We start from the raw sequence: 27809 nt of genomic DNA, 5'->3' as shown, positions 1-27809 counted from the left end.
AGTGAAACATAGGGATTTATTACTTAAAAATCCGATCAATTTAATTGTTTTTCTCTCCTTCCCCTTTTGGGGCGTGAATATCGAACCGACAAAAAAAAACGAAATGCGATCCGAGAAAAAAAAACAGTTTTTTGATAATTTATTTAAGCGCCAACTGGAACATATATTGAACCACTACAAATTTAAAAAAGGTTATACCATTGACTACAGATCTCTCTTCCCTTTTACTCAACAAATTTAGGATGAAACAAAGTATGATACATCAAGATTTGGCCTTTGATTATTTGGAATTGAAAATTTCGGTCGATGACTCTTCAGAGGCCATAAATTCTGCACAAACAGCTATATTTCAGTATCTTACTAAAGTATTACTATTGTACGAGGAGAATGAAATTGGCAAATATAAAACAGAAGAATATAAATATGTATCTGACCAATTAATGAATTTACTACTTTTTTTGAAGAAAGATCACGCAAAAAAGGGTGCCCCGAACTTCATGACAGTTAACTTGTACAGATTGCTAGGCAGAGACCTATCAGCATCCTATTACACTCTTCTGCAAGAGACAGATACAAAATTTTCTTCTAAATTATCAAATGCCGTGAATACATTAACTGAAGTCTTTATTAGAGGAGGAAACAAAATCAGTATGCATGGCAATTGGTATAATTGCTTCAAGCATGGTGCTGTTATTATCCTTCAATTTTTGTTCGAACGTTTCAATGGGTTCTTGAACTCCTATAAGGAAGAAATGTTAACTGCATTATATAAACATTTGGTGAAATGTTATGACAACTATAACGCTGCGGTGGAAGATCACATTTTTCGGGCAAATTACGTTTCCGATATGATGAAACTCATTAACGTAATACTATCAAATGACAATAATTCAAATACTTTAAATGAAAAGTTGCTGACTAGGCTTTTTAAATTGTGCAAAAACATATTATCTCAGGACTCAAATGATCATCCAATATTCCCTGTCCCATCGTTAATACAGGCTGTTGACATAACATCTATACTCCTAAAATCAGACCGCTATCTTTCTGGTATCTCGTCGAAAAAAGCACGCTCTAGGCCAGATTATTTTTTAATAACCAGCTCAAAATACCTAGAGAGGACAATCTCTTGTTTTAAAACGGACCACAAAGAACTTAAATTGATAGTCGCCAAAAACCTTGCTGATATCTTAACTTTTAATTATATAAAGTTTGGTGTCAATCTTCGAAATCCTAGAGGTGCGCTAAAGTGCTGTTTATCCTTTATTACAGATAGATACACACATATTAACTCAGGGGATAATATTCAAATTGGAATGGTTCAAACACTAGTTCAGTTTATTGCACAATTAAATCTTGCATATAAAACAGGCTATATTTCTGTATCGGATAGCGAGCCGGCAAATTTTGTAGCATCTGAAAGTCTGCAGATTCTCACAGAAATATATCATCAGATATTTGATATGACTCTGCTCAATTTGACAAGGGATTCATCATTAAAGGAACATCAATTTATTTCGGATAAGACAACGGAAGAAACTGGATTTAGAACTTTACGTGATTTAAATGCTTTTTATCGTTGCTTCCTTCAGGAAGTCGGTGATGACGCCGATGAGTTAGTGATTCTTGGACATTTATTTTTCAAAGAATCAAACTTAGCCAAAAGTGAAACACTATCTAGTAGAACATTGTTTACACCTCTTTGTGAGTTTAAAAGCAGCAAAAAAACATACTACTATTGGTTAACCTTGTTAGAATTTGCGCAATTGATTATTGAACACATTGGCGAATACCTTTACAAACACTTAGAAGATATTGGTGAGACCCATGATAATCTTGGGACACAGCTAGCGCAACAGCTTTTTGTACTATCACATTGTGGGATACCTGCTCTACAGTGGAAGGCTAGCGAAATTTTAATTCAGGTACTTCAGATTCAGCCGGAATTATCACATCAGTTAATAGGCAGAGCTGTCTCAGAAGTTACTTCTATTTTAGAGGTAAAGGGTAACAAGTCAACAATTAGTTTTGAGGAAAGTCTTGGATTTGCATTTTTTACTGCATCAGTTTTGACATATTGCCGGACTTCTTCTTTTTCACCTGATATGGATTTACGCATATTCACCTTATGCCAGGGTTACTTAAAAAAATATGCGTCATCTGATTTTTCAAGAGGTCATGTTGGAAATGCTTCCAGTCAAACTATGAGCGATACTGATTATCAGAAACAAGTGACTAGCTGGATTCTATTGTCAGGATTGTTCAATTATGGGGCAAAGGAGAAGTACCAAGAAAATATTTTTTGGATTGATTCAACTCAAATTTTGCAGATATGGAAAAGTATTCTTGGACGTTCACTGCCAGATTGGATTGCTCGTGATGCAATAGCTGATGGTCAATCAAATATCAATTATGTAATGGAAATTATTAAAATTGTTGAAATCAAGACATACGCACTAACGTGTCTCTCCAGCTATATTGATTTTGCTATAAAATGCCATTTCGGCCAAGACAAGAACATGCCTGAAGGTATTTTATCACCAGAGCTCACCAAAAATATTAATAAAATGCTTATTCATTCATTCAGTTTTGTTAAAGGTCTTTTTAACATGTTCAAAGAGGCTAAAATATGTCTCCCTGAAAGATTAAAGTCATCACTTTTGACTAATCAAGTGAGAATATATACGGTATTGATAAAGATTATACCATATTTGAATGTTAAAACTGATTTAAGTTCAGCAATGTTTTTACAAGTTGTGGATGATTTTGCGGGTCTGAATCCAAATATTTTTGATGATGGGGTATACCAATCTTTCTTGAAAGCAAAAGGACAGCAAATTGATCAGAAGTATGATATATATGAAACGTGCGACAGATTATGTTATGGACTTACAAGTAAGTTTGATAATTTTTCGGTTCAAACTATTAAGATTAATTCTATATCTAAAGTATATGCAGGTATCGTGAGGGGTAACACAACGGGTGATATTGATACAAGCATGCATTTGAAACCTGTTTCCATATTTGACGAATATACAGAATCATGGTCGAGCAGGAGAAATTCTCACAATCTTGCAAATGATTATATGTTTTTGTTATCCAATGCTGGTCGCGCCCGAGGGTACACAAATGATGAGAAATATCCTGTTCGTCATGAAATAATACTTGTGGATCTTGCTATCGAAATATTTTCATTAATATTTCCATCTCTTAGTACCAAAGTTCAACAATCAATCATTGAAAACATTAGAAGTTCGGCATTGCTGAATAATAACAAGAAAGGGAATAACCATGATCGGGTCATACGTACTGCTGCTGCTGATACATATTATTTTTCTCGCAAACAGGCAATAATGATAAACAGTGCTATTGCGATTTATGATGCATTGTCCTATGCGATACAGAAAAACGTTAGCGATAGTATTATCTCGGTAGCTGTTTTGGAACCATTATCTAGGACTTTAAAGGATTTTGACAATGAGGACTCATATTTGTCAGAAATAAATTCCCGAAGTATTGGATTGATTGCCGCTTTGACAAGACGCATAGACACAGGTGAGAAGTTGCAATCCATCATTTCTTCTACAACGAGGTCCATAATTGAAGATAAAAATCCATTAATACGAGCATTTGATGTAAAATCGTTGACAGAAATCATTAGCTCAAGTAAGATTCCATGTTCTCCACAGGCACTCCAGATATTGATGATGCTTTGCATAGATCCGCACCCGGTCGTTCATAGCGCTTCAATGGATGCATTAAGCATTATTATTAGTTCGCAGTCTCCTACAAATTTAAGCTTATCGTACATATGGAAAACACTCGACGTTTTGGCAAAAGTCTGGATTGATGATAGATTTGGAATATCCTCTCCTACCACTGTTTGCTGCAATATGAATTGTCGAGACTACCTTTGTTCCGAAGTTCTTGTCGGTAAAGTTATTAGAAAGGTAGTTGGATTTTCCGGGCCTTTGATTTCTACTTGGAGCTTGGAACACAAGACTCTATTGAAAAATTTAATTATTGCATTGCTATATCTCAATGAAGATCATGTTTTAGCTGTTTCCAGAGAAATGCTAAAGTGCTTAGAGGAATTAGTTGTGTTTGACAGAACTCTTTTTTTGGGATCGGTTCATCTTCATTACTTGGAGTTCCTTTTACAAAATAGTTTTGCGATTGGAATTTACAATGGCTCGTTAACATGCATGCCACTCGAGGCTTCAGGGGAAGAATTGAGAATTGGAACTCTTTATCCGGTGACAACCAGTGTGAGAATACGCGGAATGTGCCTAGAATATCTTCAGCAATTTTTGAAGATTCATTCGGATATTTTGAAATTACCATCAAGAATTGAAGACCTCCTTTGGATATGCTTGGAAACTAAACACGGTTGTCTGCAATCTTGGAACATATTAAGATCTTTAATTGGACAGTCTGGGTCGGATAAGGCTGAATGGGTTGCGAAACTTGTGGATTACTTCGATTCAAAAAAGTTTGATTTATGGAAAATTGTCTTGGACGCCTTTAAAATTAGGATAGAAAGCGACGGTACTATTCCAAAAATTACTATTTCACAGATAGCAGAAGATACAGGAACTGTTCAAAAAGGTGACGATTCTTCTCACAATAATGGCCAGACCTCAAGAAAATATAGCGAAGAGTCTGATGACATATTTGAAGGAAATCAGGAAGCACTCAATGTCAACACTGATGGCGCGGAAAACAGCGAGAAAACAAAGTCATCAGGACTAAAGGGTGATTTGAATACTAAAACATTATCACTTAATCCTTTCAGTTTGAAGCTTGCGGATACCAACTGGGAATTTCGCTTGCGCATAATTTTGATGTTGAATGAGACTCTGGAATATGCTAGAAGAGACACTTCATTAAGGAACAAGCTTGCTAGAAAAATATCTGATTTGGTTAGAATCTCATTTATTGGTACCACATCAGGCATGCCAACATTAAGACTTGCATCTTTAAAACTTCTACAGAATTTGATAGATATATACGCCAATGTTAAGGATCCGGCGACAAAAAATGAAAGTCTACTTTGCCAGCAGCAGGCTCAAATAATTGCCGCTATTTCCCCAGCATTTGAAGAGGGCTCAAACGCAGACATAGTTTCTGAGGCAATTTTACTTCTATCAAAATTAATCACTACCGGTGTAACGCCTGTTACCCGTGTCGGAAGAGTTCTTCAGATTTTGACCTCTGCATTGGAAAATATGGCAATTAATAATTCTTTTACTTCTTCTACGGGGGAGAATATCATAAAGATTGGAAAGCTTCAAATTAGTACGCAGAACTCAAAAGAAAAGGTTTGGTATTACCTTTTACAATCATGGGCTTATATAAAGACAGAAGGTAACAAGGATGATACTGCTCTAACTGCATTGGTTCACAAATATAACAATATTCTTGTTCCGTTATGGTTTTATTCATTAAGAAACTACGCTATTAAAAAGTACGGGGAAAGAGACTTCAACACCAAGAATGAAGTTCGTGGAATATTTAATAACCATTGCTGGATAAGCATTTTAAAGGCATCTACTCAAACAGTAGCAGAAAACCCTAAAAATTTTTTGGATTTGATGGGGGATGAATCGGCAAATTTCGTTTTGGTTGTTTTGGCTCAGTGCATTGAAACTTTAATACAGCTATCATCAAGCAATCGAGTTGGAGATGATCAGCTTGAGGTCATAATTATTCGATCTTTGGACGAGCTCTTTAGTGTGGACATCGCCTTGACAATTTTATTCAAAAGGTTGGTCTTTGGGGAATTTATCGACCTTTTTGACCGGCTCATTTTTGTTTCCAGTTATAATGTTAAACTCGAAATTATAAGGCTTTCGAAGACTATTTTTGAAAATTATTTTAAGCGTGAGGAAACATCAAGTTCAACGGGGAGGGAAGTATCAAATGATGTGGATGAACTTTTTGAACTTATTAGATTGAATATTCTCCATATTACCAATATTCTACCTTTTTTGAAGGATGGTAAAGTTACTCATGACCATGTTGAAATGACAGATTCTGACATCAAACTGCTGAAAGAGTCTTTTGATACAGTAGTTGAAATGGCACAATTTCTTCCAGAAGTTATGCAGATTGATGTTCTTTCGTGCACACTCTACATGCTCACATTGATCTATAAGTTCAGAAACAAAAAAATTATTTCGACGTTGTTACCTTCATTAAAACGAATTTTATCAGATTTTGCAGCTGTGGATCCAGAAGATATCAATGTCACGAACTTTTTTACAACAATTAATGATCAACTTGAGATTAACGATGAAGACTCATTGATTACTATATTAATTCTCGTTTCGACGATCAATAATATGACTTTAAGAGAAAATGACTTTGATAATATTTGCAGATTTTTGATTACGGGACTCAAGTCAGAAGATGCAAGCATAGTGGCATTGACAACACGTACCATAAACATTTTGATAAAAGAAAGAAACAGCCCTTCACGTGAAATTTTATTGTCAAAATTAATTCCCGAAATTATTAATGTAATAGGATCGGAAGTAAATGAAATTCAGGAACCTAGACTCATGGTTGAGATTTTGGTTGCATTTATAAGAAGATTATCCAAAAATGACAATAGATTATTGACAGCATACTCTGTATTCATTCCTGTTATGTTATGGTTTTCTACTATCGATGACAACAAATTTCGGAGTTACGTACGGGACAAATTGCATAAATTAATGAAAATTTCTCCCGAGGTCTTTAAAATGTATGTTGTTGGAGTTTCTGAGAGGAGGAAGATACAAATTGGGGATTTAATGAAGTATTTACCCCAAGGAATAACTTCAAATAAAAATGATGACGAATCAAAAACCACGCTGCAAGAGCCGGAGGACCAACCGCACATAAGCTTAATAAAATTCGAGTAAGAATATTTGCTGATATATCTACATATCTATATAATTCTTTAAAAAAGCACATTCCAAGAAAGGATGTATATAGATTATACACGAGTTTCATGCGATGTATATCGCACTCATACTCAAACACGTCTAGCAACACAGAAGTTATGATACACAACTTTCCCAGGATAATTACTGACTAAATGTCGCCAAATACCACGAACATAGTTTGATAATGAAGCAATAACATAAGATTTGTAGAGATTCGAGTTCATAATTTGCTGGATGATACTCCTGTGCATCAAAAATTCATAAATTTTGGAGTCAAACAAACAAGAGTAAACTTTTGAAGCTCTGACCTTCTTAACAACACGACATTCATCCAATCTTTGCTTGAAAATTTTAAGCTTTTGAATCTCATTAAGCGGAATATGAATGAGCTTAGCAAGACCAAAAGAATTATCTGGGTCGATCATTTTTTCACATCGTATAGTCTGCCACCCAGGAAGAATTGAGGATCCTTCTTCATCAAAAACAGAAATCTCACCAAGATCTGCATTCACAGGCATATTAATATCAATAAAATAATCGCATTGATCAAGCTTTGCATTGGCAAAATCTGGATTATAATGATTAAGATTATTAAATCCCTCCTGATCTACTCTCGTCGAGTTTCTAATTCCGCCAAATGTATGGCTGCCAGGTTCAATAAAATCACCCGGTAACATACCTCTAAAGCCATTTTCAACGTAACGAAGACGCTGATTTGACTTCAAAAAGAAGGATGAAGGATAATGATACCATTCTCTGCCAATGCAAACGTTTTCAATTGTCGTCGAATCTGCATCATAAACAATTGTATCATGAGAAGACAAGGCTTTGAAAGCAGATAATGGAGCTCCATAATTTTCAACTAATGAAGTAATTCTTAAGATTCCTCCAAGAACAACAACGAGCAAAAATACGAAACGTGCAATATGATAACATATTCCCTTCTTCTTAGAAACAACGATCTTAAAAATTTTCGAAGCAAATGAAGCTGCACTTATAGAAATCATGTGATAAGCAGGAAACATAAATCTTTCTTCCTTATGGGGCTGGAGAGTAAAAATAGTTAGCCAAAGCAAAAGGGGTAATCTATATGCAGCAAGCCCTTCCTTGAATCCCATCTTGAAATGACCTGAAGAAAATGTGAGTAAGTTTGCAAGAGCAAACAAAAAAATAACATGATAGTTGAGTAGCAAATTTAGAAAATAGTATGATGAAGATTCAATACCAAAAATATTTGGACCAGACTCTTTTGTTGCATGTAACACATTGTAGAGAACAATATTTAATGGAACAATAGTTCTTTTGTTATAAAAGAGAGAATCAATCTCAAGCCCCGTCCAAGTGACCATATACACACAGGCAATACCGGCTAAAAAGTATATAAATAAGGCCCACCTTTTGCTATTAATAGTGGACAATGGCTTTAAAGGTGACTTTCTAGCCAGTATGCTTATGACAACATACAAAACAAATGGTGCTGTTAGAACAAGGCAGAATGGCCATCCAATGATACCACCAATTGTACTCGATCCAACTGCCAGAGCAAAGTAGCGATCACGTCCAGCGAGTGCCTCTTTGTATAAAGTACACAAAAATAATTGTGGTGTGGTTAACTTCTTAAACTCTGCATTATCCTGGCCGGGCTTTGTATCCAAGGAGGACGTCTCAATAGAATCAGAAGTGGAATCAGGAATAATTGAATCCGAATGTTCAGTATTTTCCACTTCTTGCTTGGATGACACACCTTCTTTTTCGATGCTTTGAGCAAAATCATCTTCAATTCTATGACTAAACATGTCATAGCGAAAGTATTTAATGATCGAAGCTGTAGAAAACATTCCAAAAATGAGTGCAAAGCTACTTGGAAGCAAACTCACAGAAGCTTGAAACACACCGGGACTGAATATCTCAAAGATCAAAAACCAATTAGACAGCTCACCTGACACAAGGGTAAGGGCATCAGCCAAGTAACATTCCGCAAAGGAAAAAGCAACTGCAAGCACTAAACGAACAAGATAAAAATAAGAGTAGGCTGGAATTGCTCCCCGAACAAAGGCTCCAGAGAGTTCAAGAGATTTCTGAAGCCAATTCAAGGGGTATTTCAAAAGTGCATAAGGAAGTAAATAAGTCCACGATCTGATTGAATATTCCGGCTGGTACTCCCAGGTTTTTTTCCCAAAATACCTGGTCAAAAAGTTAAGTGGTTCCCAATAGTTATAAACCTCATCACAATCTGATATTATACTATTAAAAACAGCATACAAGCGAGTGGCAATAAGAGAAAGTGTGAGTAAAAAGCCAACGTTAGTGTTGGACATTTTAAATAAAGAGGTATTTTTAGTACGAATCAGTTTTCCAATCCACAATAAAAGTACCGCTTAAACAAATCTTATATTCCGAAGAGGTTTAGGGAGTGTATGCTTGTGTAGAAACTGAGAAAGAACAGGATATTTATTTCTCGAGTTAGATGCACCCAGGTATCTTCATTTGTTAATGCTCCCTTTCCCTCTCCAATCACGGCGAAAAAGAAAAATAAATTTGATTTTTACCTGCGATACGTAAGATAAAAAAAAAAGGGAAGAAGCCTAATAATAATTAACATGTTCAAGATAAGAGCGCTCGAAAATTTGCCGTATACGAGACGGCAAAAATGTCAAAATCGGCAAATGAGCAAAGAAGGGGTGGGGGTATGGGAAAAAGAATCCGGCTATCTCCATACATTCATTCTCTTCGGCGTTTCCTCTACATGACCTCATATAAAATTTTGTGAATAAATAAAGTTAATAAATAAAGTACGTACATCATTTTCCCGCAGTTCTCTGAGCAAAAGAAGAAGTGCGATCAGCACAATAAAAGTAAAGATCAAGCGGATTATCCGAAATGAGTTAACATACGACCACCGTGCACAAGCATTTAAAAGCATTTGTAGTTTCATATTACTTTTGGAGTAATTCCTTCATTACAATTTCCAATGAGGAAGAATCATTCCTTAGCTGCTGGTTTCCTTCTTTGGACTGTCATCGGGGCCCCATCTATTTCTCGAGTTTCCATTGTAAATACCATGATTTTTATCTAATTGTTTACCAACGAGAACAGTATGAGGAGGTTGAAACTCATTTTTGTCACTGTATGTGTTCCTAACCTCCCACCATGGAACATCCTTCATTATCTCAGCTTCCCTGTTATAATAGCTCAATGTCCTTCTGACGACATCTCGATCCTGCTCAGCTTGAAGTAATGGGATCAAGTTGATTCTTGCCCACAATTTTTCTCTTGAAAGTTCGATATTTTCCCTGTTTCCTTGAATTAACTTATAGAAACCATACGAGGAAAGTCCAATTAGCATACCTAACCAAATACTTGGTCTGAAACCCCTAGATGGCAGATTTCTCTTCCATTGAATAGGCTCGTAACCTTTGATTGGTGGTAAATCTTGTCTACCCATACTTTTTTATTATATTCTTTGAAATTTGTATCACCTAGGTTTATTCACTCGAGGAAATAATCCATATTAAATAAGGGTTCATAAATATAAATTCGGAATTTGATATGCTTACAGTTGGATAATTAATTCGCTGCCATTTTTTATTTTTCAATAGGTGGGGGATGGGATCAGGTGAAATGCATAATGATTTCAGAAAACCATAATTGCATCCTTACACAACATGAACATTGAACACCCTTACATTAATTCGAAAACTTCCACTATTTTTCAATCGTAGAGCCAATGTTTTTCCGGAGGATGGTTAACCGTTCCGATTTATTCATCGGTGTGGTCTGAATCAGGCAGTAACACCGATCTGGGCTCGTGCGCACACTTTTTTTATTAGGTAAATTTATTTCATGCAAGATCTTAACGACCCAAGTTAGTAGTATTTAAGTAAGTCATTTTCCCGACATCCCACTGCACAAGTCATAGAGTTCAAAAACGTGAAATTGCGAATTGTACGTAAACGCAGATTATCAAAATGACTGTTAAAGTTTCTTCAAAAGCAGTTGCACAAGAAATCTTGGACAAATACGACAACTTTCTTTTTGATTGTGATGGTGTCCTATGGCGTGAATCAAGTTTGCTTCCAAAGGTAGCAGAGACGTTGAAAATGCTACGTAAGCATAACAAGAATTTGATTTTTGTTACGAATAATGCCACAAAGTCTAGACTCCAATATTCGAAGAAGTTTGAAAAGTTCGGTTTAACGGTCTCTGAGAGTGAAGTATTCGGAAGTTCATATGCTTCTGCTGTCTATTTGAGAGATATACTTAAACTTCCAAAGGATAAAAAAGTTTGGGTTGAAGGTGCTGATGGACTTGAGATTGAATTACAGGATGCCGGCTACCAAACACTAGGTGGTACACACCTACCAGCATTAGATCGGCCTTTGAATATGGAGGATAAAACTGATCCAATTAACAATATTGATCCAGAGGTAGGTGCCGTTGTTGTTGGATTGGATCCGAAGATAATTATCACAGAATCGCTGTCACAATGCAGTATTTGCTTAACCCAAATATCTACTTTGTTGCCACAAACCCTGACTCTACCTTCCCAGGTAAGGGAGCATTATTACCAGGAGCTGGAATGGTAGTTAAAGCCGTGGAAACCTGCGTGAACAGAGAGGGAATTATCTGTGGTAAGCCAAGCAAAGGAATGATGGACGCAATCATAAAGTCGCAGAACATTGACAAGTCCCGTTCTATCATGATTGGAGATCGCTTTGACACTGATATTTTGTTTGGATTAAACAATGGATTATCAACGTTACTAGTTCTTAGTGGTATAGAGACTCCAGAGACGTTAGAAGCTTTAGATCCAAAGCAAAAGCCAACATACTATGCCAACAAATTGGGTGATCTTTATGAGTACAATCATTAGTGATGTTGTAATACATTATGGTCATACAATAGACTTTTTTTATCGTTCGTTGTGTAAATTATTTCGAATGAAAAAATATCATTAGGAAACTGCTGTATGAATGTATATAGTTCCATAATTATATGCGAATAACAATATCGTTTTCTCGGACATTATTAGGACTTAAGAGCCGTTTAATTACGTATTAGCGACAAGAATACAAAAAAAAAAAATTAAATTAAAATGAGGTAATCATAGATGAGCGCAAAAATAAGACTCTTCGGGTGTAAGAAATGGAGCAAAAGGGGTCCCTAGCTGTCTGTCACTACCAATAAAAATGTGGTTTAGTTTCGACACAGAATTATTTTTATTACCACAATTTTTTTGAAAGTTACCAATATTCTTACTGAATAGACTTTGGCCGGTCATATTATTTTACAAAAACTTTACTGAACAGCTCATAGAAGCCGAGACTTGAATTTACAAACACATACCATAAAGCCGTATCATGGCAGTAACGGAAGAACAATTGGAGCAATCCAATCTCATAAATTGGACCATATTTCAAGAAATACTTATGATGGATGAGGATGAAGAGGGATTTGCACTTTCATTGATCAAAACATTTGTGGATCAGGCGACTGGTATATTTAAGGAAATGGCAGACATTTTGGACGATCCAGATCAAACACAGGACAAATTGGAAAAGCTATCTTCTATTGGTCATTACTTAAAAGGATCTGCAGCCGCACTTGGATTGCAAAAAGTGCAGTACGCATGTGAAAGGGTACAGAATTATGGCAAACAGAACAACTTTGATAATTATAATAAGGCTTTACAAGCCGATTCATTAGGAGCTTGGTACGAATGTTGTCAGGATGCCTTTGCAGATGCCCGGGAATATTATGCTGAAAGCAAAAACCTTCTGAGTGACTACTTTCAGGCTAAGTTATAATCGGTAACAAGATACGAAATTTACTAATAAAGAGTGACCGGTGGATATATTTCTATTGGTATCAGAGTCTTCGACAAGTCTCGAATGCTCATAGAAAATAAGATGGGTTATTATATCTTGAGAAGATTACGAAGAGATAAATAGCAAAAATAGATACCCTATATGTATTTTTTTTATATACCGGTAAGATTTATGTCTATACAGTAATGGACCACAGACAACCATTCTAAAGTGAGTAGTGCTAAATAACTCGAATTTGTTGAATTATTTTCGTGCAAGTCTGGTTAACAAAGGACACACATGACTATTTCGAATTAATTTATTTCATCGTCCTTGCCATTCTCCGAGTCATCATCTGTTGATTTGGTGTTATTTTCAAGCAAGCTGTACGCTAAAATTAGACCGGCAGAAATTAGCCCAAACGATATGGCCCATTTATTCAATTGAGAATCAGATATCATGTCTTCTGTAATGTATAGTATTTATCTTCGTTAATGCCATAGAGCAAAGGTTCAAGACTTTATATTGTCGAAATTGGCTGGTGAGCTTCGCTTCGAAAAGATTGATCGCAGAAATATGCATACGTGGTACACCGGAAAAAAGTTAAATCTACACTTACGTAATTATTTGAAGTTTCTTTCCTCAAGATTTGGATAGTTTTTTTTCTTCCAAAAATTTCACCCCACGATATTGTTTTCTAATGTTCAGCCGCTCGTGCCATCCATCTGCCCGTCAATCATTCTGGTCGAGCGGGGAAGACCGAGATTTCGTCATTGAATCTGTCTTGAGAATTACACTCTACTGTACCATAATTCAGATATATTGAAGGAACTTTTTGGTACAGTTAACTAAAATATATAAAGGAAAACATGGGGATAGTCAAAATGGACTCCGGAAATATCGAAGTCGTAAGTCATATTGATAGAAAACATGTTGGTCGTCATCTGCATTATAAAAATAAAATATTAAGCTAAAGAACAACCAAATTTTTTATGCTTTTAACTACACAACTGTCAACCAATTATATGATTGATACGTACTATTCGAGTAATGCATTTAAAAGCAAAATAATATTGTCATGTCTTTATTTTCAATCCTATTTCCATTCCTATTGTTCCCTTTGGAGCCCTGATATCCACCAAAATTTGAAAACCAACTAGGTTGCTAATTTGCAATCCGTATTTAAAGACCCCCTATACCAACTAAACTAAATATATATATATGGCCAAATGTTTAATTAGTATCTGAGATTTTAACTTGCTGAGCTTTTCATTTTAGGCATAGTCCCTTATCGAGGTTATTGACAGCTTTCGGTTTTTTCTCCACATATTTATTTCTAGCAAAGAAATTATTAGTTCATTATCCCTTCATTTCCTGCAATAGTACAAACAAAATGTCGAACAGGAAATTAAGCTTTATTCCAGGACCCATTGAGTTCTCAAGTGAAGTTTTAAAGGAAATGTCGACCCCTTCGCAGACCCACACATCACCAGAGTTTACTGCCGCTTTTCAGGAGGCTTTGAAAAACACCAGAAGGCTCTTTCAATCATCTGACCCAGATACCCAAGGATTCGTGATTTCAGGATCAGGAACTTTAGGTTGGGATCTTACGGGAGCTAACCTTTTGAATAACGGGGAAAAGGCACTCGTTATTTCAACCGGCTTTTTTTCTGACCAATTCGGCAGTTGTTTAAAGTTGTATGCTGGCTCCCAGAATGTCGATATATTGAAAGCTAAGGAGTTTGGAAGTACTGTTGAGCCATCAGTTATTGAGAATATACTCAGAGCTGCTAAACACGAAGGTAAACCATACACTTTAATTACAGTCACACAGACGGACACATCCTCAGGAGTCCTTTCTGATGTTGAAAAAATAAGTGCTATAGTAAAGAAGAGTTCTCCGGAAACATTAATAATCGTGGATGCGGTTTGTGCAACTGCCTGTGAAAACTTGGAATTTGATAAGTGGGGAATTGATTACGCATTGACAGCTTCGCAAAAGGCAATTGGTGTTCCACCAGGACTTTCCATCTCTTTTGCTTCATCTAGAGCGATTAAAAAAATACTGGCAAAGGAACATGCGATCGGGTTTTTCACAGATCTGAAAAGATGGCTCCCTATTATGCGTGGTTATGAGAATGGCAAGCCACTTTACTTTGCGACTCCAGCTGTTCAGTTGATTCATGCATATAATGAATCTTTAAAGGAAATTCTCACACCATCCATTACTGAATATATTGCTGCACATAGGGTAGCTTCTGATAACTTCAAGAATAAAATTGCTAAACTAGGCCTCAAATTTGTTCCGAAATCGGACAAAATTTCAGCCCACGGATTGTCTGTGATTTATTATCCAGATGGTATTAATGGTCCAGACCTCCTTTCTAAGGTTCAGGAAAAAGGATTTGTGATAGCTTCTGGCATTTACAAGAATTACAGTAACAAATACTTTAGGGTTGGCCATATGGGCATTAGTGCAGTTGGATCAAGAAAGCACGAATTGGATAAATGCTTTGAAGCCATCGAATCCTCCTTGGACGAACTAGGATATAAGAATTAGAGATAATTTTAAACAAATAAATGAAATCCTTTTTTGTTTTTCAAAAAATAAAGCGTAACATATTTTACCCTGTATACAACGAACAACAACTAAACAAAATAAAACTGTTCAAACCGCCCAAACTATAAGAATGAGAAGCAATACTATATCAACAAACAGAGCTTAAACAGATAATGGATACTCGCCGGCCCAATTGTATATTTCCTTTCTCCACTGCTCCAACTCTTCGGAAGGTTCTGAGAGCTTACGCTTGAAGTCCTTAAGCCTATGAGCATCTGCAGGAAGATTATTCTGCAATTCCTTTGCAAAATTCACAGCTTTGTCGATGTAATCGACGATTCTCTTGAAGTCCCCTTCATTTGCACCCCTAGTTGTCATAGCTGGGGAACCAATTCTAACACCACCAGGAACCATAGCCGACCTATCACCAGGAATGGAGTTCTTATTTAAAGCAATGTTAATCTTTTCGCAAACTGCCTCCACTCTGGCACCATCTATTCCCTTTTCCCTCAAAGAAACAAGAACCATATGAGAATCAGTACCGCCAGAGACTAGGTGGTAGCCCAACTTTTTGAACTCATACTCAAGAGACTTTGCATTCTTCAAAACCTGCAACTGGTACTCCTTAAACTCTGGAGTAGCCGCCTGTTTCAGAGCCGTACACAAGGCAGAAATTGTGTGATTATGTGGACCACCCTGATGACCTGGGAAAACAGAAAAGTTAATGCGGCTCTCCAAGTCATAGTAGATCTCCTTTCCTGTCTTTGGATTCACAGACCTGACCCCCTTTCTAAAGAAGATCATGGCACCTCTTGGACCCCTCAGAGATTTATGAGTAGTTGTCGTGACAATGTCTGCATACTCAAATGGGGAAGGAATAACACCTGCAGCAATGAGACCAGAAATATGTGCCATATCAACCATTAAGTAGGCACCAACCTCATCGGCAATCTCTCTCATCCTCTTGTAGTCAATTAAACGACAGTAAGCAGATGTACCGGCAACAAGGACCTTTGGTCTGAACAGGTTTGCAGTCTTCTCTAACATATCGTAGTCAATTCTTTCCGTCTTGAGATCAACTCTGTATGGCATCGTCTCAAAGTACACAGAAACAGCAGAAATCTTCCTTGTTGGTGTCTGATAACCGTGAGACAAATGACCACCATGTGGGAGATCAAGACCCATCAATCTTTCATGAGGCTTCATCACTGCACCATAAACCTCCAGATTAGCTGGTGATCCGGAAAGTGCCTGCACATTCACACCCCACTTATCAGGATCCAATCTGAATGCTTTCAAAGCACGGGATTGACATAGCATCTCCATACGATCTATGTTTTGATTGCCACCATAATATCTTCTACCTGGGAGACCCTCAGAATATTTGTTGCACATTGGTGATCCCAAAGCATCGAAAACGGAGGTGGATGTAAAATTTTCGGAGGCGATAAGATTGATGGAATGTCTTTGTCTATCAATTTCATCCTCAATAATATCAGCAACCTCCGGATCAGTCTCCTTAAGGTGGCCAGTAAGCATATGGCGATGCTCTTTTGACAGGGCGTCTCTGCTCATTTTTGTAAAAATACTCTGTTGATATCTGCGGTGAGTTAACTATCTACTGTATATACAGTAGGGAAAAATAAGTTTGGCGTATAGTAAAGAAAAAAAAGGAGAGAGTCTTGGCAGGATAAACGTGCACCTATATATGTTCCCTAAAAGAATTAATGCGAGGATGACTGACTGACTGAGTCAAGTCAAGTCAGTTTTTTTTTTTTTTTTTTTGACTTCAGCGTGGGCGAGAATTTACGGGGTGGGTTTGCCGTATACAGCGGTCCCCGGGAAAATTTCAATTCTAAGCCCGAAGGTGAGGCGATGACAATAACCATTTTACACTTTAATTCCAATGAGATCTATAAGATTAATGCATGACCGTTCTACTTTCAAACAATCATATACAAAAATCGCACAAACAATCAAGCTGTTTACGGCGGTATTGGAGGGGAAAAATACACAAATGATAAATACACCCATCGAAGAACTACTATGCACTTAAGAACAACAAAAAGCCGGATACATTTCCAGATCTCAGCTTGTTACAAGGCTGCAACAATATTCATACTAGTCAAATATTAGTAGTTTATGTACTTTTGTGAACAAAAACAAAGCCTCTCCCTGCCCAGAATAGACTAATCGAACATGGACAAGAAAGGAAGGCACCAATGATATACAATCCCAACAATATATACCCTCTAACGGTAAGATTTCTGGTATCTTGCTCTGGCACCACGACCACCAAACTTCTTTGGCTCCATTCTTCTGGAGTCAGCAATCAACAAGCTTCTGTCGTAAGCGGTGTAGATCTTCTTCAACTCGTTCTTGGAAGCCTCATCGACGTACTTAGCAGTGTATGCAATCAATCCCTTAGCCAAAGCCTGTCTGATAGCGTAAACCTGAGAAACGTGACCACCACCAGTAACTCTGATCCTAATGTCCAAGTTGGCGAACTTGTCCAAGCCAACCAAAAGGATTGGCTCGTAGACCTTGTGTCTCAAGATTTCTGGCTGAACCAAAGTGATTGGAGCACCATTAACCTTAATAAGACCTCTTCCGGCCTTAACGTGAGCAACAGCAGTTGCGTTCTTCTTCTTACCAAAAGTCTAAAAAATAAATATCAGTTCTGTTAGTATAAGCTCTAAAATATTTCATGAAGAAGTTTATAATGTTCATAGTACTGGTCCAATTACTAATCCTCTGCAAGTTCAAAAGTTAATCTGTCACCATGATAATTCAAATTATCCTTCATAACATATCCATTTTGAAATTCACAATTCTTGAATATATATTATGCATTTTTGGTAGCAAAATATGAAGTTCCTGGTCAATAGTTGATGTGGAACACACTGTAGATACAAAATAACATATGCTTAATACCTTTCGGACCTTCTCTCATAAAATAATTTCAGTTCTTAAACAATCAAACCTAAACTATGAAGTGTATCAGAGTTTTGCAACATACTTGAACAGATGGAGTAGACATCTTGTGATAGTTAACTGTTTCTTGTCCTTTCGGTTTATTTTTACGATATTAAAGTAACGTAACAAAAGCTGTTGATCACCAACCTGTACGTATATTTCAGAGCTTCACGAAAACTTTTTTTTCAGGTACACTTTCTTAGCACTCGAGTGCACCGTACCTTTTTTCTTAATTTTTTTTGTCAGTAGCATTAATCTGAAATTCCCCAGATTACGGCAAAAGGAAACAGCCCGCGAAAATTAACAGTGAGTAAAATATTTATCTGGAGGGTTGAGGTGTGAATTACTTTTTCTTCCTAAATCTGTGACCGTGCTCGCGAATTCAAGAGCGATGATCGTGAGTGGCTTTATTCGGATTTTCGAAAAAATTCACTCTGGTTACTACTAGCAAAGGTTTTTTCTGTAGGTAAATGGTTTTATTTTTTCATGCGCTCTAAAATTTTTTTCCAAAATAGAATCAAGCGTTAAAGGTGAAGTCTACTTACTCCTGTAAAGTCTATCCACTATTAACAATTTATACATATCGTTAATTAGGCTCATCTGATATCTGTACACAATGGGTATGTTATTATTAATGGTGAAGGAAGGCCGTTGATCCGTTTGGAATTTGAAAATCAAAAGTTAGACGATAATGTGACATGGTTTACATGGATGGACATATAATAAGAATAGTGTGAAATTGTGATTTGTTGAAGAAGCACTATCGTTAGTTTTTCCTTGGAAGCGGTGATACAACATGGTACTATGTTGATAACTTATGGAGAATAACGGTCTTTACTATTTTAAGGGGGTGATGATAAGTACCTTTCTTTTTAATGCATGAACTCAGGTTATACTAACAATACATTAATACTTATTATAGCTATTGGAAAGAACTACGTTTTACAGAAGAACCACTTCAAGAAGCACTGGCAAAGAAGGGTCAGAGTCCACTTGGACCAGGCTGGACAGAAGCTTTCTAGAAGAAACGCCAGAGCTGCCAAGGCTGCTGCCGTTGCTCCAAAGCCTGTCGACTTGTTGAGACCAGTTGTCAGATGCCCAACTTTGAAATACAACAGAAAGGTTAGAGCCGGAAAAGGTTTCACTTTCGCCGAGTTGAAGGCTGCTAAATTGGACCCTAAGTACGCCCAGACGGTTGGTATTGCCGTCGATCACAGAAGAGTCAACAAATCCACAGAGACTTTTGACGCTAATGTTGAGAGATTGGAACTCTACAAGAAGAGTTTGATTGTCTTCAAGAAGGGTGAAAAGCCAACTGCTGAGCAGGTTTCCGCTGCTGCTGCATTCCCAATTGTTCAGTCTGCACCAGAGACTGCACCAAGAGCTGTTGAGGTTCCAGAGCGTACTGCTTACAGAACTCTTAGGTTGGCTAGATCTAAGAAGAGATACTTGGGTATTAGAGAGAAGAGAGCTGCCGAGAGAGCTGCTGCCGAGGCTGAGAAGAAGAAATAAGCCCTTAGGTCTATATACGATGATATGGAGTTTTCAGTTTGTATGATATCGTATAAAATCTTTTAATATTGTTCTAACCAGTAGTATACAGGTTTCTGTTTGGATAATGGTCAGTGCGTAGTTCTTTATTTTCTATTTAGTAGCCCGGTAGTGTGCTTACGACGGACAGTAATTGGTAATGGACCAAAATGCGCAGCGGCAGCATTGGCGAGTAAAGCATACTATACTACAGTAGTTGTAAAATCACACAGGTAATATATATTAATTATAGCTCAATACTATATCACATAGGAAAAGATTAGACATTATGAACAAAAAGTAACTCCTCATTAACACGCCTAATCAAACAAACCCATACCCATGTCAACATCATCTTCCTCTTCCTCCTCTGATTCTTCCTTCTTTTCCTCATCTTCCTCAGCAGCATCAGCTTCACCAGCAGCGGCAGCAGAGGCAGCAGCTGGAGCAGCAGCAGCAGAAGAAATGTTGAAGTTAATCAAAAGCTTCTTCAAATCCTGTCCCTCAAGAGCCTTGGCATAGATGTTACCCCAAACGCTGTCCATGTCCAAACCTGCAGCATGAGTCAACTTCAAAAGATTCTCACTTGAAAGCTCCAAGTCGGCGTCAGCCAAGATAACTGCGGCGTAAGAAAGTGCTTGTTGTTCGGTAGACATTTTTTCTAGTTATACGACACGAGTATTGGAATAATCACTTTAAGCAAACAAAATTGCAGACTAGTTCCTTGCTTTTTTAGGGTTGGAGATACAAATGGTTGGAAACAGAGGGGGGTGAAGGAGACGGTGAAGCTGAAAAGAAAAAAATTTTTTCCTGTTTTCACTCACTCTTGCAAAATTTCGTGAAAATCGGAATAGTGAAAAATCCACTGAAAAAAACAAAAAAAATTTTGGGACAGAGAGAGGTTGGAAGAAAGAAGAGATGGAGCCAAAAGATGTGAAGCGAGAAAAAAATTGATTTCTTGAATATTAGAATATCACTTGTGCACGGATGTACACGGCATAGGGGATGGTACAAAAGAATACTAGGATTTTATATTGTTGCTATTTAACAGGAGAAGAAGAAGAAAGGTGAGCGGAAAAAAGGGAAGATCTGCGAATTGATTAATGGAATGAAGTTATGGGAAACAAGAAAATCACAAATTGAATAGAGTAAGAATTATTGGAGCCCAAAGAGTTTCTTGAGATTTTCATACATCAAATAACTGATTGAAACTGCAGGGGCAACTTTAGCTAAGTTTGGTAGCAATCCTTTATAAAGACCTTGGAATCCTTCTCTTTGGAAAGTTTGACGTGCAACATCGAAGAAGCCCTTATAATGATATGGATGGGCGTACGTTCCTTGGGCCTGCAACCTCGTACGAAGAAGATTCACTGGATAAACCATTGTCGCCCCAAATGTACCACTCGTGGCACCCATTGTAAGTACCAGGTAGTTTGGGACATCGACGTCATCCACTGAAACACCCTCACGAGCAGCATATCTTTTTATATACCACCTCTTTAGTGAGGTAAACGTGCCTAAATCTAAGGCCGCATAAGGAAACATTCCGCCTAATCCGACTAAAAGACCTCTGTAAAATAAACGGACACCACCTTCATTATACATATCTTTGGCAGTCTGCAACAGAAGTCGGGTTCCTGTCACCGTAGAGTCAAGTGAGGCACACTGAATTCTATATTTTAAAGTATCGATTGGATAAACTGTTATTTGAGCACACACTCCACCTAAACCTCCGCTGATGTACGTCGCTGCTCTGGAAAGCTTTTTCTCATCATCAACACCCTCTACTTGGCACATCAACCGCTTGGCAGCTTCGAATGTTCCAAATTTCATCGCACTCTCGGGAAAAACCTTGAATACATTTAATCCATTACCAGTGTAAAACGCTTTAATTCCACCCTGTCTATAAATCGTTCTCGCTGCACGAACCAAGGGTGATTGTATTTTCTTTGGTGGCACTTTGTGATGCTCCTTTTTCTCTGCCAATTTCTGAATTTTGCTCTTCGTCGTTAATAATGTAGAATTCAAGTCTGTTCTTGCAATTAAAAAGACCTTGACACGATCTAAAGGTGCTGTTGCAGTTCTAGAAACAACACCTGAAAGTCCTCCGGCAAAAAAATAACCCACATTCTTCATTATGTCATTTCCAACAGTAAAATCACCATCGGAGGATATATTATCTAAATCATCGGTAAAAAAATGAAAAGCTGTGCGGATACGCGATCCGTCCATCCGTGGCATTAAAAGAAGACCATCCCTAAAGGTATCAAATTCAATAAACCCACGTCCTTCCGTGTCTATACTATTAAAGAACACGTCAACCTCCTTCGGCGTTGGGGCATCCCCAATCTTTCTCAAATAATTTTCAAAATCCTTCTTACTAATCTTGCCGTCGTTGTTTGTGTCAACCATCCGAAAGCCCTTCTCTATTTGGTCTTCGGCTGTCATCAAATAATTATTGAACTGAGCAAAATCTATGTAATCAACACCGGTTCTTGCCGGAACAGCTTGTGAATCTGCACTGGAATCTGGCGTGTTCAAAAATGCTTTGTATATCTGGGACATTGCATAAGTAGAATCCTTCAGTGGATGATCTGTTCTTTCCATTGCTTTCTCGAAGTCCTGCAAAGTGACTTTACCTTTATGTTTCGAATCAATTTGTTCGAATAATCTTCTATGTCTAAACAGTTTCTGGAGTCGCCCTTCATCTGGTTTATTATGATTTGACATCCTTTAATAAAGAAAAAACTTTGAGAATATGCGTTACGTGAGAATAAACTAGAAGCACGTATATACAAAATGACTTTAAAACAATATAATGGTACCAACGTATCGTTGCTTTTTAGTTGACTATTATTATTCTAATTATTGCTCAATTAGGAAAACAAATGATTACCTATCATTAACATTGATGAAAACTGATAAAACAATAATCCGAATCGTATTAGATTTCACGGCCGATGAGATGCCCGATAAATTTAAGAAATGGATGGAATAGAACGGAAAGAGCTATGCAAAGTCTTTGCTTATTGACGATTTCCTAAACGTATGATCACAAATTAATATACAATAATACAGTACTCTATAAAACGTTTTCTTTGCTTTCGTGAAGAAAAGACGTTATGGATAAATAGGTGCTGTATTTTACCGATCCGAGTATAATATTCGAATTTAAACGAAAATAAACTAACAAAAAAAAAATAATAATAATAACAGGGATGGAATGAAATTCGAATCGATCATGACATAAACAGGGTCATTTATGGGGATTCTTTTGTGTATTTTTTTTTTGATATAACTCGTATACATCTCTCCAAACTTTCATAATTTTGAGTTAAAATGATTTAGTGATAAATTCCCGATGAAGAAAAAGCAATACTACCGATATCTACTAATACTTTTCGATGTCTGAGTTCTATTGTCTAAGGTTTACCTCCCCACAAATGAACCTTATAGATATCGACCATTTTTCTCTTGTATTTTTTTTGCTAGTGAAATGAAAAATGTGCTAGAAACTAAAATCATGGAGGATACACTCAAAATGCAGACATCCTTGCACTTCTTAAATGGAAAGGGTTCCAGAAAAAAAATGAAAAAAAAAACTTGATCGACCAAATAAGGGAACCCAACGCAAAATTAAGCGTGTAAACTTGACTTTTATAATAGTAATGTAGAAAATTTAGTGAGTAGTACGCCTTTTTAATTAAGTACAATGTCTATGAACATATTTGGAGATAAAGTTACTGAGGAGAGGGGTGAAAATGCCCGGCTCTCGGCATTTGTGGGAGCAATAGCTGTTGGTGACTTAGTGAAGTCTACGTTAGGTCCGAAAGGAATGGATAAGTTGCTTCAAAGTATGTCATCTTCGAAGGCATTAGTGACAAATGATGGTGCAACAATATTAAAATCAATTCCGTTTGATAATCCGGCTGCGAAAGTTCTTGTTAACATAGCAAAGGTTCAAGACGATCAAGTTGGTGATGGTACTACTTCAGTTACAGTTTTTGCATCCGAGCTTCTCAGGGAGGCTGAAAAATTGGTGGATCAGAAAATTCATCCACAAACGATCATAGAAGGTTACAGAATTGCGGAAAAGGCTGCTCTTGCTCAACTTGAAAAGCTTGCTGTTGATAATTCTGACAACACCGAAAAATTTAAGGATGATTTGCTAAACATTGCTAGAACGACACTATCCTCTAAGATTTTGTCTCAGGATCGTGATCACTTTGCTAAGATGTCGGTTGATGCTGTTTTGCGTCTAAAGGGGTCTACAAATTTGGATCACATTCAAATTATAAAAAAAGCCGGTGGCAAGCTGTCGGACTCATTTCTTGCTGAGGGCTTCATCCTGGATAAGAGATTTGGCGTTGGCCAACCCAAGAAGATTGAAGATGCCAGAATTTTAATTGCAAACACACCTATGGATTCTGATAAGGTCAAGATTTTTGGTGCCAAATTCAAGGTTAAGTCGACATCGAAATTAGCTGAATTGGAAAAGGCCGAGAGAGAAAAGATGAAAAGTAAGGTTGAAAAAATTAGGCAGTTTAATATCAACTGTTTCGTCAATAGGCAATTAATTTATGATTGGCCAGAACAACTGTTTACTGATTCTGGTATCAATTCTATAGAGCATGCTGATTTTGATGGTGTCGAACGGTTGGCCTTGGTTACGGGTGGAGAGGTTATTTCGACATTTGATAATCCAGAGAATGCAAAGTTGGGCCATTGTAAGTCTATTGAAGAAATACTGATTGGTGAGGATGTTATGACAAGATTTACTGGTGTTGCGGCAGGAAAGGCATGTACTATTGTGTTACGTGGATCTACTGATCAAGCATTGGATGAGGCTGAACGATCCCTTCATGATGCATTATCTGTTCTTTCTCAAGTTACAAAAGAAACTAGAACCGTTCTTGGAGGTGGATGCTCGGAAATGAACATGTCTAAAGCCGTGGAGCAAACTGCACAAAATGAATCCGGTAAGAAATCTTTGGCAATAGAATCATATGCTAAAGCCCTCAGGCAGCTTCCTACGATTTTGTGCGATAATGCGGGCTATGATTCCAGTGAACTAGTTTCTAAGTTAAGATCATGTATATATAATGGACTTACTAATTCTGGTCTTGACTTGAACAATGGTAAGATTGCCGATATGTCTGATTTCGGAATACTTGAGAGTTACAAATTGAAAAAGGCTGTTGTTTCATCTGCCTCCGAAGCAGCTGAAGTTTTATTACGTGTGGATGATATAATAAAAGCCAAGCCAAGGACTGCAGACAGAGGTAGAGGTCATCCATAATGACTTTACAATTAATAAGATTTTGCTTACTCTTGTTGCGTAAACATACAGAAGAAAAAAAATTTCTTTTTAACCATGTAGTATTCTGTATTCATATATTACTACTGAAACAATTAAAGGTTATCCTTCACTGCAAAATATTTTGGATATAGTTGCCTATATAATGTGATAATTGGGCTATGCAAACACTGTACCGAATTTAGTCTTTTTTATTCCTGAGAGACTCGTTGTACTGTCCAGGTTGTTGAGTCATTCCATCATCTTCGTCTTCATCATCCAATTTAAATTTGTCATCAGTTGCTGGTTCATTCTGTTCCTTCATTTTTTGTTGTTCTAATTCAAGATCATAATCCACATCAGATGGATCCTTAAAAGGATTTTCACTAGTGGATTCCGGTGCTTTTGAATGCGCATTATCAAAAGGATTGGCGGTCACGTCTTCATTATCATCCTCGAGACTTCTGAGATCATCAAATTCAAAGTCATTACCAGCCTCATCCGAATTGTTAAAAATGTTAGCATTGTCATCATTATTGGCGTCACCTTCAACGGCGGAAGAAGGAATTTGACTTGATGCCGCTAATAAATATGACGAGTCTGTTGGTCTCCATATAATAACAATTCCGATGAAAATTAAAAAGTAAAGACAAGCAGGCCAGAAATTTGTAAGAACCTCATTGAACTTCCAAAGCTTTTCTATGGATTCAGCAACGTTGTCGTTAAATAGAACGATAGTTGAAATAACCAATGCAAATATCAAAAGAAGCATGGAAACAAAAATCAACCGGAAGAGCTTATTGTACATATTTAATTTCACCATCTGTCTTTGCTCTCTTAAATATTTAACTGTTTTCTGCATAGAATTTAGGATCAAGAAATAGAATGCAATGAATAAGACAGCCAACGGTGCACCAATCGCCAAGATAAGCCAAGAATTAGATTGGTATGTGTCGACTGAATATGAGGTATCTGTTGTCGCTTCACCTGGTTGTGATTCGCTGCTGTAGTAATTGATGCAAATGAATGCCGTCAATAACACAAAGTGTGCCAAAGAGAGTATTTTGCAAAGGTTCATCTGTTTGCGAGAAAGTTTTGGGAATACTATTCCATATCCAAGAGATATGATCAAAAGTAAGAATAAGGAAAATGACACTTTGAACGCATTTAAAAGCGATATCACCACGATATAGAATTGTACTCCACCAGAAAGAGGATAACGTTTTGTGTTGTTCTCAAGATCGTACAAAGACCACGTCATTATATTTTCTGCAGTCAAGAAAATGAAAAAACCTGCAAGATACTTCTGAAGAAGAAGTAATTCAGAACGATGCCTGAAAACTTGAAAAAGATACACACAGAGACAAACTGCATAGATCACCGCAAGAAGTCCATACAATGGAAGTAATGGGATTTCGGAAGCAGGTAAACTTCCAAAAGCATTATGGAAATTTAACAACAATTTGAATGTATTCTCTTTGTCAGTAAAATCAGGCTCGTAGGCAGCAACACAGTAGTAGCCTGTGTTAGCTACTTTGTAGCTGAAATCATTGGTACCGAGGTCAGTAAGCTTAACCGTCTTTATTTGGGAAAAAGAAGTGAAGTTCTCATCAACAATAAATTGATTGAGTTGGTTCTCTTTACAAAGGCCGTCAGAAACCATTCCACTTGTACAGATGTATCTCCTGCGACCCAAATTTTCATCATAAACGCCCAATCCATCTATATCCTGGTATTCAAAAACGACCAAGGAAACTGATGCTTTATCTGTGGAAGGGTCAGCGTATCCAAACTTTTGTAAATCAACCTTGATAAATGATTCACCGGGTCCGCCCCAATCTCTTTTGCTATACATTCCTGTACAGTGTTCGGCAGCATCAGCTGTAATCAGCGTTTTTTGTGCCAGCGTGGCAACGGCAAAAATAAGCGTGTGCAAAAGGAGAGAAATCATCGTGGATCAATTAACCCTCAAAAATCCTCAACAAAGGTAATACAATCGGGTTCCCTAACACAAAAGGGCGGTTTTGATAAGATTGATGATGATAGATTAGGATGTATGATTACTCGACTTTCGCAGTGTAGCGTTTTGATTTTAATCATTTTATTAACAAAAAAAAAAAAAAAAAAAGTGGCTTAAGTATGCAACCCTTCACTTCTCCTTTCTGTTTGCGGACGGTATATAAAAACCCACGTAAGCGTTTTATGTTAGGAAGAGTTGGAAAATACATTTTATCTGACAAGGGGAGCCTGCTTCTTTATATAAATATGGCCCTTTTCTGTGGTTTGTATTAAATTCTTTGTTATGTGTTCAAGGAACGTCAGCCGTGACCCCAATAAATAAATCAATAAATCACAGCAGTGTAGTCCCACTCTTTGCCATTTTACAAAAGTTGGTCTAGTTTGATGCGCAGAGCTTTTTTTATAACTATCTACCCTATATATTTTAACTGCTAAGTTCATATAGTTATTGCTAACTCCTGGTTCTGTTTTAAACCGTCATAATTTCGTTATAATTTTCTTTACAACTTTATTCCAATTATATAAAAAATGCGTCTCCTTCCTTCAATTTATTATTAGTAGTAGGAGCATAAAAATATAGGTAAACTCCTACCATGAACGGACTTAGCTTACGTATTTGCGAAATAGGCTAGATCTTGCAAAGATCTTACAATTACTGAAAAAAGTATCCTTGGGACTTTTCGGCAACG

General features: G+C 37.0%; 13 protein-coding genes across 13 annotated transcripts; 6 read left to right on the top strand and 7 right to left on the bottom strand.

The window, feature by feature from the left end:
• Positions 1-242: 242 nt before the first annotated feature.
• On the top strand, positions 243-6908 carry BRETT_003214 (uncharacterized protein; the record flags this gene model as incomplete). Its single annotated transcript, XM_041281726.1, has 1 exon — positions 243-6908. The coding sequence occupies one exon, from the start codon at positions 243-245 to the stop codon at positions 6906-6908; it is 6666 nt and encodes a 2221-aa protein (XP_041139517.1).
• Positions 6909-7021: 113 nt separating this feature from the next.
• BRETT_003213 (uncharacterized protein) lies at positions 7022-9250 on the bottom strand (the record flags this gene model as incomplete). The annotated part of the gene is made up of 1 exon (XM_041281725.1): positions 7022-9250. One exon carries the CDS (start codon positions 9248-9250, stop codon positions 7022-7024), a length of 2229 nt encoding a protein of 742 aa, XP_041139516.1.
• Positions 9251-9921: 671 nt separating this feature from the next.
• BRETT_003212 (uncharacterized protein) lies at positions 9922-10377 on the bottom strand (the record flags this gene model as incomplete). Its single annotated transcript, XM_041281724.1, has 1 exon — positions 9922-10377. The coding sequence occupies one exon, from the start codon at positions 10375-10377 to the stop codon at positions 9922-9924; it is 456 nt and encodes a 151-aa protein (XP_041139515.1).
• A 523-nt stretch (positions 10378-10900) lies between these two features.
• BRETT_003211 (uncharacterized protein) lies at positions 10901-11805 on the top strand (the record flags this gene model as incomplete). Its single annotated transcript, XM_041281723.1, has 2 exons — positions 10901-11423; positions 11483-11805. 2 exons carry the CDS (start codon positions 10901-10903, stop codon positions 11803-11805), a joined length of 846 nt encoding a protein of 281 aa, XP_041139514.1.
• A 487-nt stretch (positions 11806-12292) lies between these two features.
• BRETT_003210 (uncharacterized protein) lies at positions 12293-12739 on the top strand (the record flags this gene model as incomplete). The annotated part of the gene is made up of 1 exon (XM_041281722.1): positions 12293-12739. One exon carries the CDS (start codon positions 12293-12295, stop codon positions 12737-12739), a length of 447 nt encoding a protein of 148 aa, XP_041139513.1.
• A 1393-nt stretch (positions 12740-14132) lies between these two features.
• Positions 14133-15299, top strand: BRETT_003209 (uncharacterized protein; the record flags this gene model as incomplete). The annotated part of the gene is made up of 1 exon (XM_041281721.1): positions 14133-15299. One exon carries the CDS (start codon positions 14133-14135, stop codon positions 15297-15299), a length of 1167 nt encoding a protein of 388 aa, XP_041139512.1.
• Positions 15300-15461: 162 nt separating this feature from the next.
• On the bottom strand, positions 15462-16874 carry SHM2 (Serine hydroxymethyltransferase, cytosolic; the record flags this gene model as incomplete). Its single annotated transcript, XM_041281720.1, has 1 exon — positions 15462-16874. One exon carries the CDS (start codon positions 16872-16874, stop codon positions 15462-15464), a length of 1413 nt encoding a protein of 470 aa, XP_041139511.1.
• A 677-nt stretch (positions 16875-17551) lies between these two features.
• Positions 17552-18339, bottom strand: RPS16 (40S ribosomal protein S16; the record flags this gene model as incomplete). Its single annotated transcript, XM_041281719.1, has 2 exons — positions 17552-17959; positions 18319-18339. The coding sequence occupies 2 exons, from the start codon at positions 18337-18339 to the stop codon at positions 17552-17554; spliced, it is 429 nt and encodes a 142-aa protein (XP_041139510.1).
• A 789-nt stretch (positions 18340-19128) lies between these two features.
• On the top strand, positions 19129-19787 carry RPL13 (60S ribosomal protein L13; the record flags this gene model as incomplete). Its single annotated transcript, XM_041281718.1, has 2 exons — positions 19129-19135; positions 19198-19787. The coding sequence occupies 2 exons, from the start codon at positions 19129-19131 to the stop codon at positions 19785-19787; spliced, it is 597 nt and encodes a 198-aa protein (XP_041139509.1).
• A 338-nt stretch (positions 19788-20125) lies between these two features.
• BRETT_003205 (uncharacterized protein) lies at positions 20126-20461 on the bottom strand (the record flags this gene model as incomplete). The annotated part of the gene is made up of 1 exon (XM_041281717.1): positions 20126-20461. The coding sequence occupies one exon, from the start codon at positions 20459-20461 to the stop codon at positions 20126-20128; it is 336 nt and encodes a 111-aa protein (XP_041139508.1).
• A 499-nt stretch (positions 20462-20960) lies between these two features.
• BRETT_003204 (uncharacterized protein) lies at positions 20961-22535 on the bottom strand (the record flags this gene model as incomplete). The annotated part of the gene is made up of 1 exon (XM_041281716.1): positions 20961-22535. The coding sequence occupies one exon, from the start codon at positions 22533-22535 to the stop codon at positions 20961-20963; it is 1575 nt and encodes a 524-aa protein (XP_041139507.1).
• A 982-nt stretch (positions 22536-23517) lies between these two features.
• On the top strand, positions 23518-25104 carry CCT2 (T-complex protein 1 subunit beta; the record flags this gene model as incomplete). Its single annotated transcript, XM_041281715.1, has 1 exon — positions 23518-25104. One exon carries the CDS (start codon positions 23518-23520, stop codon positions 25102-25104), a length of 1587 nt encoding a protein of 528 aa, XP_041139506.1.
• A 199-nt stretch (positions 25105-25303) lies between these two features.
• On the bottom strand, positions 25304-27052 carry BRETT_003202 (uncharacterized protein; the record flags this gene model as incomplete). Its single annotated transcript, XM_041281714.1, has 1 exon — positions 25304-27052. One exon carries the CDS (start codon positions 27050-27052, stop codon positions 25304-25306), a length of 1749 nt encoding a protein of 582 aa, XP_041139505.1.
• Positions 27053-27809: the final 757 nt, after the last annotated feature.

This window comes from Brettanomyces bruxellensis, chromosome 9 (assembly GCF_011074885.1).
Source record: "Brettanomyces bruxellensis chromosome 9, complete sequence".
In the NCBI taxonomy this organism is placed as follows: domain Eukaryota; kingdom Fungi; phylum Ascomycota; class Pichiomycetes; order Pichiales; family Pichiaceae; genus Brettanomyces; species Brettanomyces bruxellensis.
The sequence above is the reverse complement of the archived record's forward strand: the minus strand, read 5'-3'. Positions and strand labels throughout refer to the sequence as shown.